General features: G+C 45.7%; 1 protein-coding gene across 2 annotated transcripts in view; it reads right to left on the bottom strand.

The window, feature by feature from the left end:
- Window positions 1–3,250, bottom strand: part of TMEM245 (transmembrane protein 245) — a 420,809-nt gene extending 417,559 nt beyond the window's left edge. For both annotated transcript variants that reach the window (XM_082259498.1, XM_082259497.1), the window contains exon 1: window positions 2,571–3,250. In XM_082259498.1, the coding sequence (XP_082115624.1) occupies window positions 2,571–3,224 (654 nt within the window). In that variant the 5' untranslated portion in view covers window positions 3,225–3,250. The remainder of the gene's footprint in view (window positions 1–2,570) is intronic.
- Window positions 3,251–14,137: the final 10,887 nt, after the last annotated feature.

The following is a 14,137-nucleotide window of genomic DNA, read 5'->3' on the forward strand; positions in this document are numbered from 1 at the left end:
TCGTTATCGGCCAGCGACGTAGACCTACGTCACTGGACTCCTCCCCTTCTCGGCGGCGCGCAGTGGCTCAATCCCACTGTATTCAGACATAGCGGGAGTCAGGCCAGGGGAGGAGAGGCGGTGATCACCGCCCCTCTTCCCCAATCGTTGGGGATCGAGTGAGGAAATCCGCCTGCTTGTGTAAACAAAGCGGGCGGATCTCCTATGTGACAGGCAGGGACAGATTACAGGATTCAGCATAGCTGAACCTGCGATCTGTGCCTGGGTCACACAATCCCCTCTCCCCACACACGTCAGTAAGCACCAGGCATACATTTAACCCCTTGATCACCAATAAAGTTAACCCCTTCCCTGCCAGTGTCATTATTACAGTACTGATTACTGTAGTAATGTCACTGGTACCCCCAAAAGTGTCAAAAATGTCAGTTACGTGTCCGATCTGTCCGTCGCAATCCTGGAAAAAAAAAATAAAAAGATCTTTCCCGTATGTAGTAGCTGCGATAACTTTTGGCAAACCAATCAAAATACGCTTATTGTGATTTTTTTTTTACCAAAAATATGTAGCAGAAAACAAATTGGTCCAAAATGTTAAAAACATTTTGATTTTTACATTTGGGGGGGGGGGGGGGGGGTTGCATAAAAAAAAAGTGAAAAATAGTTATTTTTTTTCAAAATTGTTGCTTTTTTTTGTTTATAGCGCAAAAAGTAAAAACGCACAGGTGATCAAATACCACCAAAAGAAAGCTCTGTTTGTGGGGGGGAAAAAAAAAAAGGACAATTTGGGTACAGCGTCGCACGACCGTGAAATTGTCCTTTACCGAATCGCAAATTATGGCTTGGTCAGGAATGGGGTAAAATCTTCCGGTCTTAACCACTTAAGCCCCGGAAGATTTTACCCCCTTCCTGGCCAGGGGGTATTTTGCTATTCGGCACTGTGTGACTTACAATTGCGCGGTCGTGCGACGCTGTACCTAAACAAATTTGACGTCCTTTTTTTCCCACAAACAGAGCTTTATTTTGGTGGTATTTGATCACATGTGCGATTTTTTGATCATGCGCTATAAACAAAAAAAGAGCGTCAATTTTGCAAAAATAATATTTTTCACATTTTTTTATATGAAATTCCCCAAAAAAAAAAAAATGTAAAAATCAAAAAATTGTTTTAACATTTTCGGCCAATTTGTTTTAGGCTACATATGTTTGGAGAGAAAAAAAAAAAAGCGTATTTTGATTGGTTTTCGCAAAAGTTATCGCGTTTACTAACAAAGGGAAATATCATATTTGTTGTTTTTTTTAACGTGTAATGGCGGCGATCTGCAATTTTTTTTGCGGGACTGCGACATTGGGGCAGACAGATCGGACCCTTGACTGACATTTTTGGGGTTACCGGTGACATTTCTACAGTAATCAGTGCTATACATATACACTGTTACTGTAAAATGACACTGGTACTGAAGGGGTTAACTTTTTTTTGAGAGGGAGGGGTGGTGTGTGTCCCTAGGGGCGTGCTTCGAACTGTGATTGGCTGTGGCTTGAGCTGTAGGAACAGTGATCAACGGTCCTACATAGTAGAACCGTATGATCACTGTTTCTACACAGGGGAGAATGACAGGCGGCTTGTTTACATCAGCCGCCTGCCTTTCTCCCTCTCCCCCGACGATCGCCGAGTGACCGGCGGACATCGGGTCCACCGGTCACAAGCGTGGGGGGGTCCGTGACCGCGCCTCCGACGGCGCGCGCTCGCTCTGCAGAGCCTCACAGGCTAGTGACGTACCCATACGTCACTTTGCCTGTGAGGGGCTGACCGCCGCAGTATATGTACTTGCGGCGGTCGGCAAGTGGTTAAAGTGCCTAAAAATACGCTCATTGAGAATTTTTTTGTCAAAGACATGTAGCTAAATACATTTTGGCCTAAATATATGACAAAAATTTAATATTTTTTAACTGTCAAAGTAGAAAATGTCAATTTTTTTCGCAAAATTTTCACTCTTATTAATAAACGCAAAAAATGAAAAGCGAAGGGGTGATCAAATACCACCAAAAGAAAGCTCCGTTTGTGAAAAAAAGGACGTAAATTGCGTTTGGGTACGGCGTGGCATGACAGCGCAATTGTCAGTTGAAGACGCACAGTGCCAAGTTGCAAAAAGTGGCCTGGACGTAAAGCAGGAAAATCCTCCGGTGGTAAAGTGGTTAAAGGAAGGGTCTTCAATAACACTAGCAATAAACTATCCTCTTCGCTCCACAAACAAGATGATAAAGTGATGACACAGCATGTGGTGTAAAACTGTGCAAAAAAAAAAAAAAAACCACACATGATGGCAACATGCATAAACACCCACTGGGACACACAAAACGATGAAAACTTGTCTCTGCAAATGAAATCTGCACTTTTTCCCCTCAGTTTTTCGTCACATATGGTGTAAACAAGCCCCAGGAAAAACACAACTTTGACTTAAAAGCACTTTACATTGTTACAGCTGGAGGTCCAGCCATGAGACGATGCGAACACTCTTGTTGATTGCCCCATTTATTCCCTGTGTGTAAATGAGAGCAGATCTCCATTCACTCACCCACTGGGAGCTGAAGTATTCCAGAGCCCCGCAGATCAGGCCGCACACAGCGCCCACCAGGTGTCGCACTCCCAGGTAGCTCCCTGCCCAGTAGAGTACATAGAGAAGAGGCGCCCCGGCCAGCAATGGCAGTCTCGGGGCCAGCAGCTCCCCCAGGGCCTCCATGCTGTGGTTGACAAAGCTGAAGGGTAACAAGAAGGTGGCCAGGACAATTGGTGAGCCTTGTCGCTGGACCCGGGCCAGCCAGCGGCGGCATCCACCTGTCAGAGTGTGTTTAAAGGGATGGAGGAAGGTGCCGCACAGCGTTGCCCATAGCAGGGGCCGGAGGAAGGCCTCCAGGATGAAGTAGACCAGGATAGCAGCCCCGCCACAGCCGGCCGCGAACAGCAGGGCCCCCGTGTTGTAGAACGCTTGTTTGATGCTCCGGTCGAAGCGAAGCTGTAGTCCCTGAGAAAGTGGTAGGGGACCGGGCGGGTTCCGGGAGAGGCTCTGGAAGAGGTGTCGGGCCATCGAGGGGGTGTCAGCCATGGGTGCTCGGGGGGAGCTGCCATGTGGGGCGAAGGAACCAGCGCCGCTCTCCTCACTCTCATCGTGGTCATCCATGTCTGAGGGTGTGCACCTCAGGCTTCCTTGTTTGGGACACGCCCACTGCATCCTCCGGGCGGCTGTTTCACATGAGTGACGTCACCTAGAGGCGTGGGCTGAGCGGAGAAGACTGCGTGGTGGGCGGTTCTTGGAGGACCGAACCATGTAAAGTGGACTGTAGACTGGCCCCGAGGTTTGAGTGGAGTAGGCGGGGCGGAACCTTTCGTGTTGGTTAGAGAAGGGAGTAGGCGTGAGTAAAGATCAGTCTATGAGGAGTTTGGCGGGAGTAGACGGGGCATGAGCGCGGTGTCATTGTAGTGGGACGGAAGAAAGGCGGAGACTGGGCGGGAGGGAAGCTTTTGTTGTGCAGTCAGTGTGACTGACCACCTGTTCTGGCTTCTGATTGTACTGTCCATGGGTGTTCCCTGCTACAGGAGGGCAGTAATTGTAACTCATTTGTGTACTATTCCTCATAGATGTACCTATTGTAATTAGGGTGTGCATGAGTGCTTATATACTGACAGTGTCAGCAGAGCAATAGACGGTGTCCATAGGGCATAGATTGTTGTCAGTCTTTATTTTGTTGGTATCCCTGTAAGGGGACTTTGGTGAAGTATCAGGACAGAGTCTGACAAGGGGAATCTGCAGCAAACAGGGTGATTAGGGAGTGCCCTGGCATGCCCTGTGCCTATGCTAATCCCAATAAAATAACGTGCCGTGATCTAAGGACAGCCGGACAGCCATAAATGTTGTGGGCTGAGAGATAATAAAAAAAAAAAGGAAGAGGAATAATAGGACGCTTCTGTCAGGAAATGTCCTCCAGTGAACAGTACTAGATTATTATGATATCAGCTTCAACATCAAGATTAACAACTTCCTGCCCGCCATATAATAAAATGACAGCCTCAAAGCAGTTAAACTATCCTGACTGGGTGTCGTCTAGCGTCTAGCAGGATGCTCCTCTAATAAGTGCACCGCGACAATCGGGGATGATGCACGTCCCTGAGACACAGCCCATCCCCGATCAGGGTAAACCGCCAATGAACTTGGTTGTTTACCACGTGATCGGCTGTGTCCAATCACAGGCGGTCACAAATGTAAACAACAGCCCTTTCCAGCGATCTTGGTTTCTCCTCACACACCGATAGTGTGAGGAGGAGAGCAAAGATTAGTGAGTTACTGCTAGTCTGTTAAAAATTTTACACCTTACTGTCAGGGCCGCCATCAGGGGGGTACAGGCGATACACATGTACGGGGCCCCGTGCATTGCAAAGGGCCCGGGCCCCGACAACTAGGAAGTGTGCACGAGAAGAGCCGGAGGCTGCTGGTCATGTCTGTTAATCCATCCATCCCGACCGCATAGCATAGGAAACTTGCTGGCACTGGCAGGGCTGGGACTCGTAGATGTTATGGAGGAGGGACTTTAGACAATTTCAGCCGCCTATTGGCTGAGAAGGTAGCAGGAGGCAGGCTACTCCGCCTTCCATTGCCTCCTCAGCCAATGGGTACATTGTCTATCACAACACAGCCACTTCCTGTGCTGGTGGGACGGAATTCCTCTGCAAACAAGCTGCTGCAGAGATCGAGGTAGGAGAGGAAAAAAAAAAAAGTTGTTTCCCTGAACCTGCTAGATTGTACAGTGCATAGCCTGTGCCTTCTGCCCCTGTTAATACCAGTCACTGTATTGCCAACCTCCTGCTGTCCTTTTAGCAGAGTGAAAGTAAATTTACACATGTGTAGCATAGGTGTCAGCTTATGTTACCATGTGAAAAGGGCAGCAATATGGGACGCATTACAGTGACTGTTAATAATTTAATAATTCATTAAATAATGAATTATTATTATTAGTCCAGGTTAACTAAATTATTCAATGCTCTGAAAAGCAATCCATGCGGATCACTTTTCACATGAGCGTTCTGATCGGGTCCACCTATCTGTTTTTTAGGCAGACCTGATCATACCCTTCATTCTCCTCTATGGAGCGGCAGATGTAAATGGAATTGTGTCTGTTTACACCCGCCTACTTCCAATCTGATTTTATCTGTGAAAAAATAAATAAAATGGGCATCCATTCCCCTCGATCTGGTCAGATCAGAGGGAAGTTGGGTGTAAACGCACAGCATGAGCGGACACGGACCTGTCAATCACCCGCTCAGCTCAGCAGGGGATCCGCAGACATATCCCCTGCTAAAGAATAACTGGATCTGGCTCATATGTGAAGACTGCAACTAGAGTGCAGATAAGGCTGGCCATAGACAGTTTGAATCTTGGCTTTATGTAACTTTGGTACAATCATCCTCTCAGATTTTACATTAATATTATTATATTATAGCCGTTAGCAATAATCACTGTGTTCTCCCGGCGGGGGTGGCTTCCCCCTCCCCTAAACCAGGAGAACACAATGACTCTGCACAATGAATTAAGCACATTTTTTTTCCCTGCAGTCCATGGGACACAGTTGGGGGGGGGGGGGGGGGGGGCGGGCTGGCTTTATGTATACATTAGTTTTATACATAACTAGAACTTCTAACAGGATTATATCATTGCAGTAGATTCCTGTCTTGGTGTCCTCAGGACAGGAAGTGAGGGAATCTCCCTGTGGGGACATAGCCAGCAATTGTTTCCTTATATATATTAAATATAATATAAAATATGGACATTATAAGGCAACAATTGCAAACTTGTCCCCACAGTGAGATTCCCACACTTCCTGTCCTGGTGACACTAAGACGGCAAGTGAATAGAAATCTCCTGAAATGTTATAACCCTGTTAGATGCTGTAGTTATGTATAAAACTAAAGTATATATAAAACTAGCACTTTTTTTTTTCATTTTCCCATCTGTGTCCCATTGTGAGGTCACATAAACACAACAGGTAGTGAGATTGAAATTAGGTGCTGGTGATGGTGCTCCAATACCATAAAGGTGATTTTGTGTGCTGGTAATGGTAATACTAGCAGCTCACCTTCCTATCTGGCTCACAGATTATAATGAGCCAGACACGCAGATTGCACCTGTGTGCTCAGGAAAGTGGATATGGATTTGTTACCTCCTCCTTCTCCCCTCACAGGATAGGGATGCCTCCTAACAGGTAATGGTATATGGACAGCCAGACATGCTTTAAATGTAATATAGGAATTGGGGTAGTGGGAACGTCACCCCCTTCCTTCTCCTCTCTCAGATAAGGGGTGCCATGTATAAGAATAAACACAAATACTAGTGCTATCCGTTTCAAATATTTATTAAATAATAGTAGTAGCAATGATTTTTTACATTTTTTAGTGAGATTGAAATGCCCTCGGAGACAGTTGGAATATTTCTCTCTTTTCCTGCTCTGAGGACAACTCAAAGTTTTGGATTTTCCCTATGGAGTCACTGGCACAAGGAGCTCCTTGTCTCAGTGACCAAATTGAAAAAAAGAAATGGAGTTGTCACCGGAAGGGGGAGGGGGTTCTAACCCTTTACTACTCCATCCAAAACTAAGATAAAATGTGAATTTAGTTTCGCTTTAAGATGACATGTTTCTGAACATCTATACTGTGATCCTGGGATATGATGCTGTGCTCATACACTGCTGATTGCGTCTGTGCTGAACTATCCTCCGGGAGGAGGAGAACATGGGATGGAGGAAATGGGACTGGAGGAGAAGGACATGGGATAAAGGAGGAAGAGGAGATGGGATGAAGGAGGAAGAGGATGAAGGGGACATGGGATGAAGGAGGAAGAGGACATGGGATGGGGGAGATGGGACTAGAAGAAGAGGACATTGAATGGAGGAGGATATGGGAAGGGACTTGGTGGGACGGCCAGGGATTGTCCGGTCCGGGTGGGGGGGGGGGCCACGCCTAAAGCTGTGTAAGGGGCCCCAAAATTTCTGATGGCTGCCCTGCTTACTGTGCACCGTACGTTCCCCCCCAAATAAAGAGAACCTATTCTGGACCGGCTGCAAAGGCTATGAATGTGATTTTCAGGAGCACATGGAGCTCAGTGTCCTGGTGAGATTATCCATACCAAATCACCTTCCCAGATAGTTTACTCAGTCACAACTCACATGTAAGAAGATCTGGCGATGTTTATTTGTCGTATGATCCGTAGAATGTGCAGTTACAACAGGTAAAAGAACGATTCTTCCATACAGGTTAGGAGAGATGAGACTTATGACATGAATTTACAGCAGAAAAAATGGCTGATACAGAGGAAAGGGGAGGGGTAAAGCTCCAGCATGGAAACTATGGAGTGGCACAAAGGACAATCTTAATATGAGCATTAAAGAAACAGTACATTATAATAAAACAGCTTCATGTAACATGACACTCCCCGTCTGAAATCTTTAGATTTCAAAGCCTATTAAGTATGTATAAAGATAAGTCCAAATGTCAAAAGTCCAACTTGAACCTGTAAGTGAAGAAGACATAAGAAAATAATACTGGTGTGTAAACCACAAATACGAGATACCCACAAAACAAGAAGGTATGCAGTAAATGAACAACCAAACATGAAGTCCAATAACAGATGGCAAAGTTCTGCAGTCTACAGTTAATAGCCGTGGAACTTCAACAGTGGCATAGTAAGCAGTTATAAGTAGCATTCTCCCCGCCATAGCATGGTACAGCCTGGTGCTCTTGCATAAGTCACTAACTTGGGAGAAGAAGAACCAATTCTGTGATTGGTCGCGAGAAAGCTCGAGCGGAACCTCCTTTGGTTATCTTAATCTCAACCTTCCGAACTTTTCCATCAATCGCTGGGCATCACGCTTGTTACAAGACCCATAGGCCACTCATTGCGACAGACTTCTCTATCTTTCAGAAGAACAAGGTCGCCTACTTTGAGGTTGGGCTTGGGTGTTTGCCATTTGGAACGGCTTTGAAGGATATGTAGGTACTCCTTTCTCCAGCGGTGCCAAAACACGTTAGCTAGGTGTTGCATCTGTTTCCATTGACGCCTATAGATATCCTTAGGGTCGATCTCAGCAGAAGTTATCACAGTAGTCCCAACCTTCTGAGTAAGGAGTGTGGCTGGGGTAAGAATCACTGGAGAGTCAGGATCGGAAGATACTGGTACTAGAGGCCTTGCATTAATGATGGCAGATACCTCTGAGAGAAAGGTACTCAAAGTCTCATGAGTCAATAGGGAAGACTTGTGGTCCAGTAACATGGAATCAAGAATTATTCGAGCGATTCCAATCATTCGCTCCCAGGATCCTCCCATATGTGAAGAATGTGGTGGATTAAACACCCAAGTACATCCATTGTTTGCTAAGAAATTGTCTAGTTAAAGTTCTTTACAGGCTCCAACGAAGTTGGTACCACAGTCGGATCTCAGCTGCTTGACGGGTCCTCGGATGGAGAAGAATCTTCGTAAAGCGTTGATGAAACAAGAAGAATCCATTGACTCGATCACCTCAATATGTACGGCTCGTATGCTGAGACAAGTAAACAACACAGCCCACCTTTTGCTATTGGCTGCTCCACCACGAGTCTTACGAGTTACCACAGTCCAAGGACCGAAAACGTCAACTCCAACGTAGGTGAAAGGTGGATCTGTACTTAAACGATCAGCTGGCAGGCTTGCCATTTGTTGTAATTGGTGTCTACCTCTTAACTTGCAACACTTAACGCATTTGAAAATCATGGAAGAAACACATCTCTTCATTCCAACAATCCACAAGCCAGCTGACCTAATAGCGCCTTCATCAAATTGTCGACCTTGGTGTTGTATTAGTTCATGATGGTGCCGGATTAGAAGAGTGGCAATGTGGTGCTCACCTGGTATGATAATAGGGTTTTGTTCCTTGCTGCACAGGTCAGATTTCTCTATTCGGCCTCCAACTCGCAGCAACTGATTGTCATCGACCACAGGGTTTAGATTGAATAGTGAAGTACCCTTCGATAAAGGTATTCCACCTTTGAATCTGTGGAATTCTTCCATGTACACTTCTTGTTGTACACAGCAAATGATAACCCTTTCCGCACGCTCAATTTCTGTTGCGGTAGGATGGTTGGTACAAATGTGCCAGCCATGACACTCTGATGTTGAGCTCCTTTTAAAACAATGAGCAATGTGAATCAAGTAAGCAACAGCTCTAACGGCTGATGACCAGGTAGAAAAACGTTCAAAATGATGTGACTTGAGTTTAGGTTCTGAACTCGCAGAGGTAAGCAGTGTGGTGTTCATAGACCTGATTTCTTTATCATCATCAGGATGTACCAGTTCATAGGTAACGTCAGTGGAAATTGAGTAGTTTTCACAAAGAAATCTTGGAGGCGACAGCCACAAGCAGTCCTGGAGAGCTGCTGCAGATATAGCTCTTGTCCCACAATCAGCAGGATTAAGGTCAGTGGGAATATAATGCCATTGCTTTGGCATGGAGAACCTTCTGATACGTTCTACTCGATTACTGACGTACATGTAAAATTGTTTAGTTTGGTTGTAAATGTAACCAAGTACTATCTTACTGTCTGTATAAAAGGTGAAGGAATCAATTTTAATGTCCATTTCACTCTTTATGACTTTAGCAATTTCCACTGCTAGCACGGCTGCACAAAGTTCAAGTCTGGGTATGGTATGTGCAGGTTTTGGTGTTAGCTTTGCCTTGCCTAGAACAAAATTGCAATGTATGTCTCCATTAACCCCTGAGGTCTTCAAATAGGCCACTGCAGCAATAGCTTCAACTGATGCGTCTGAGAAAATATGAATTTCCCTCTTGTCAGCAGTTGAAATGGAGACTGGGGCATAGCAACGTGGGATTTGAAGCTGTTCTAGTGACTTCAGAAAACCTCTCAATTTCTCCCATCTTTGTTGTTTCTCAATAGGTAATGGAGTATCCCAATCTATGCTATCAGTAGTAAGCTGTCTTAAAAGCATCTTACCTTGGGTGGTGACTGGGGCTATAAATCCCAGTGGGTCGTAGATGCTGTTCACTGTGGACAAGACTCCTCTCTTGGTAAAAGGCTTGTCACAGGTAGACACTTGAAAGGTGAATGTGTCTTCTTTGATGTTCCACAGCAGACCTAGACTTCTCTGCATAGGAGGCGTGTCTGACCCAAGGTCAAGGTCTTTCACACTGGCAGCATAGTCCTCAGAGTGAAATGCATTCATTAACTCTTGGCTGTTAGATATAATCTTGTGAAGTCTCAAGTTTGCTACGGATAGCATCTCCTTCGTTCTGGTGAGAAGATTAATTGCTTCTTTAGCAGTAGGAAAGGATTTGAGTCCGTCGTCTACATAAAAGTTCCTTTCAACGAATTGACGAGCGTCGGATCCATACTCGGCTTCTCAGAGCTGGGCTGTATTTCTTAGTCCATAGATTGCTACAGCTGGGGAAGGACTGTTCCCAAAGACATGTACCCTCATTCGGTTCTCAATTACCTCTTTGTTGATGTCATTGTCTTTGTGCCATAGAAACCTGAGGTAGTTCCTGTTGTCTTCCTTGACGATGAAGCAGTGGAACATTTGCTGGATGTCGGCCATCACTGCTACGGGTTCTTGTCTAAAACGAATTAGGACTCCAATCAGGCTGTTGTTCAAGTTGGGCCCTTTGAGGAGCATGTCGTTAAGAGAGATGCCTTCATGTTGGGCACTGGAGTCAAAGACAACTCTGTTTTTGGTCTGGTTTTCGTGGGTGATACACACCGAAGGAAGGGAGGTACCAGCATTCTTCTCCTTCTTTCAGTGGGGGTGCAGGTTCGGCATGACCTCTATCAAAGATATTCTGGCTAAAGTCCACAAAATGTCTTTCCATCCCTGGTTTCTTGCTTAAAGTACGCTTTAAGGAGTAGAATCTTTTAATGGCTTGATGTCGATTGTTCGGTAGCTTCTCTCTCGGGAGGCGAAAAGGTAGGGGTGCTACCCAACTATTGGAATCTTCCTGAAAGAACTCATTGTCCATTACTTTGAGGAATTCCTTGTCTTCTACCGAAGGAGATAACATTTCATCTTCACTGCTTATACTGAAAACTGTAGAGCCAAAACTGTTATCACAGGTGCGGGAAAGGTTTGTGTCGCCATGTTGCAACTTGCAGCTAGTTACCTTCTCTCTTACCCAGTAGTGATGTGGGCATGGCTCAAAGTGAGTATTACGACCATTTGGCAATACATTTGTCTTGAATGCAGAAATGTTACTAGGCCTTTTCATTTCATTTTGCCTATACAGACACAGCCTAAGTCCAGGTGCTGGGCAAATGGAGCATCTGGGGGTCCACTGACCTGCCTGTGCACCTTATGGATCCTCAGAATATCTCTTCCCAGCAGAAGAAGGATTTTGGCATCTTTGTCAAGCGGTGGGATTTCACTTGCTATTGGCCTTAGGTGAGGGTGGTAGAAGGCGACTTCTGGTGTAGGTATTTCTTCTTTGTTGGCTGGAATTTGGTTGCACTCTACGAGTGTGGGTAAGGGTAATTGTAAGTTACCTCCTAGAGAAGACACAATAAATCCATGGGCCCTTCTCCAAAGACCTCTATGGTGCCACTACAAGTGCCTAAGGTGTAAGGGTGAACCTCTCCTTTTATGCAGAATATATCAAACAGTTCAGATCGGACGAGTGATCGATTGCTTTGATCGTCTAAGATAGCATACACCTTTAAAGTCTTTCCTGGTTGATCCTTGTGGTGAACATTCACTAGGCATATTTTAGCACAAGACTTGTCACAGTGGCCTTCCCCACAGACTTCAGTGCATGAGGAAAAAATCATGGTAGAATTGGGCACCTGATCTGTATTCTCCCCACCGTGATTTGGCCCAGGAGAAAGGTTTGCAGGTTGTGAAGGATTGGACCCAAGTGGATGGAGAGCTTGCACATGGTCCTCAGAACCACACTCTATGCACTTGATAGGGGTTTTACATTCCTTGGCAAAGTGCTCAGTGGAAGCACAGCATCTATAACATACCCCAAAGGTCTTTAGGAGTTCCTTTCGTTCTTGTAGGGGCTTCTTCCTAAAGCCGATACACTTTTTAAGGGGATGTGGCTTCTTGTGGATAGGGCATAATCAGTTTGGGTTTTCGATCTTGCCACTCTTGTTTGAGACAGGAGCTGAGGTGGTAGTGGGAATAACGTCTGTCTTCTTGACGGACACCGTAGCTGATGTGTAGATTGTCACCTTTAAGTGAGGAAGTACTGGACTCACCGAATGCAAAACTAGGATTGTTCTTGGTGTCAGCAATGTTCCTGACAAATTCGCAGAAGTGGGAGAACGGGGGAAAGGAAACCTTGTGTTCCCATTTGTATGATGACCCAATTTGGATCCACTTTTCTCGTAGGCCATATGGAAGCTTGTGAACAATAGGTTTAACTCCTCGAGCAGTGTCCAAGTAACTGAGGCCAGGTAGTTTAGGGTCAGTTTTGGCAAGCTGGACTTCAAGAAGAAGGTCACTGAGTCTCTGGAACTCTTTATTGTCCTTACCGGAAATCGTTGGGAAATTGTCCAATCGTTTGAGCAATGCATCCTCTATGGCTTCAGGACTACCATAACTCTGTTCTAGACACTCCCATGCAGCGGTAAGACTTGCAGCTGGATTGTCAATGTAGACTGACCTGAGGCTCTTGACACGTTCCTTAGATTGAGGGCCAAGCCACCTGATCAGCAGATCCAGCTCCTCAGCAGCAGTAATGCCAAGATCACCTATTGTGGTTTTGAAAGCGGCTTTCCAGCTTCTGTAGTTCTCAGGATGGTCATCGAAGCTTACTAGGCCTGACTTGGTGAGCTCACGTCGAAGTATATACTTTATGAACTCTGCTGTGTCAGTTGCCTCTGACTTTATGCAGGAGGTTGCAGGTTGAATGCTGCGGATTGCGTTGTTTATGGTATCGCTGCAAAAAGACGTGGGAAGGTATGGAGCAGCAAGGGCGTTCAGCTGCGTTGCTGGGTTAAAGTCAGGAATGGTACTGTTAGTGGGAGGTTGGTGACTTGCTTGCAGATTAGTGTGCCGTTCTGTGACATATGTAGAATCAGCATGACAGTCGGGAGATGCACTGGGGTGGTTTTGTGTGTAGGAAGTTGCTGGAACAGCTTTTACCTGGTGGTGTGGTGAAGTCCTGGTGTTGGCGCAAAGCATGGAGGCAATTGAGTGTTCACTGCTGTGGTTTAGAACATAGTTCTTAGTGCGTTCGAAAGGATCTTCCACATCTGCCTTGACACTGACCCTTTCACTAGCTTTTTCATCTGCACCGATGGCTTGTTCCAAAATCTTTACTTTTGCTGCAGCTGCCTCATAGTTGCTCTGTTCCTTTAGAGCTTCAATTGCTGCCCTTTGACGTGCTGTCTGAGTTTCCATTGCTGCCTTTTGACGTGTTGCCTCGCCTTCCATTGCTGCCTTTTGACGCGTTGCCTCTGCTTCCATTGCTGCCTTTTGACGTGTTGCCTCGGCTTCCATTGCTGCCTTTTGACGTGTTGCCTCTGCTTCCATTGCTGCAGCCTCAGCCTCCATTGCTGCAGCCTCAGCCTCCATGTCTGCTCTCTTTCTTGCATATGCAGCCTGTACTTTGATAGCCTCTGCTTCGGCACGGGCATTTATAAGCTGTTCACTAAGCTTTGAGTGCCTTGAACTTCGGGATCTAGAGGAACTTTTAGAATGTCTGGTGGATACAGATCTGTGAGATACAGTGTCCTGTGGCAGCATTAATTTTGCTTCTGCCTTTGCTTTAGTTCGCTGGATAAAGCTTTCTCTTTCCACATTAAGAAGTTGGACATTGTTAAGTTGCTCTAAGGACTCCTCAGTGTTAATGCTTTGCAGAATAGTTTTATATTTATTGCTCGTAGTCTGGTACAGTTCATATGAAGCAGAGAGATGCTTTATGGCGCCCTCTAGTTGCAGTACCTCATGGCTGGGATATGAGAAAACAGCAATGTGGGTGAGGATTTTATCCCAAATCTGCTTCAAACTGGTTGCTAGTTCAGTTCTCACAGATTCATAGTTCTCTTTAACCTTCCAAGTGGGTTTCACAGAGCGTTTAGTTAATGCACTGAGGTCCTGGCTTTCTTGTGGAG

Source organism: Pelophylax lessonae, assembly GCF_965119305.1.
Source record: "Pelophylax lessonae genome assembly, chromosome: 5".
In the NCBI taxonomy this organism is placed as follows: domain Eukaryota; kingdom Metazoa; phylum Chordata; class Amphibia; order Anura; family Ranidae; genus Pelophylax; species Pelophylax lessonae.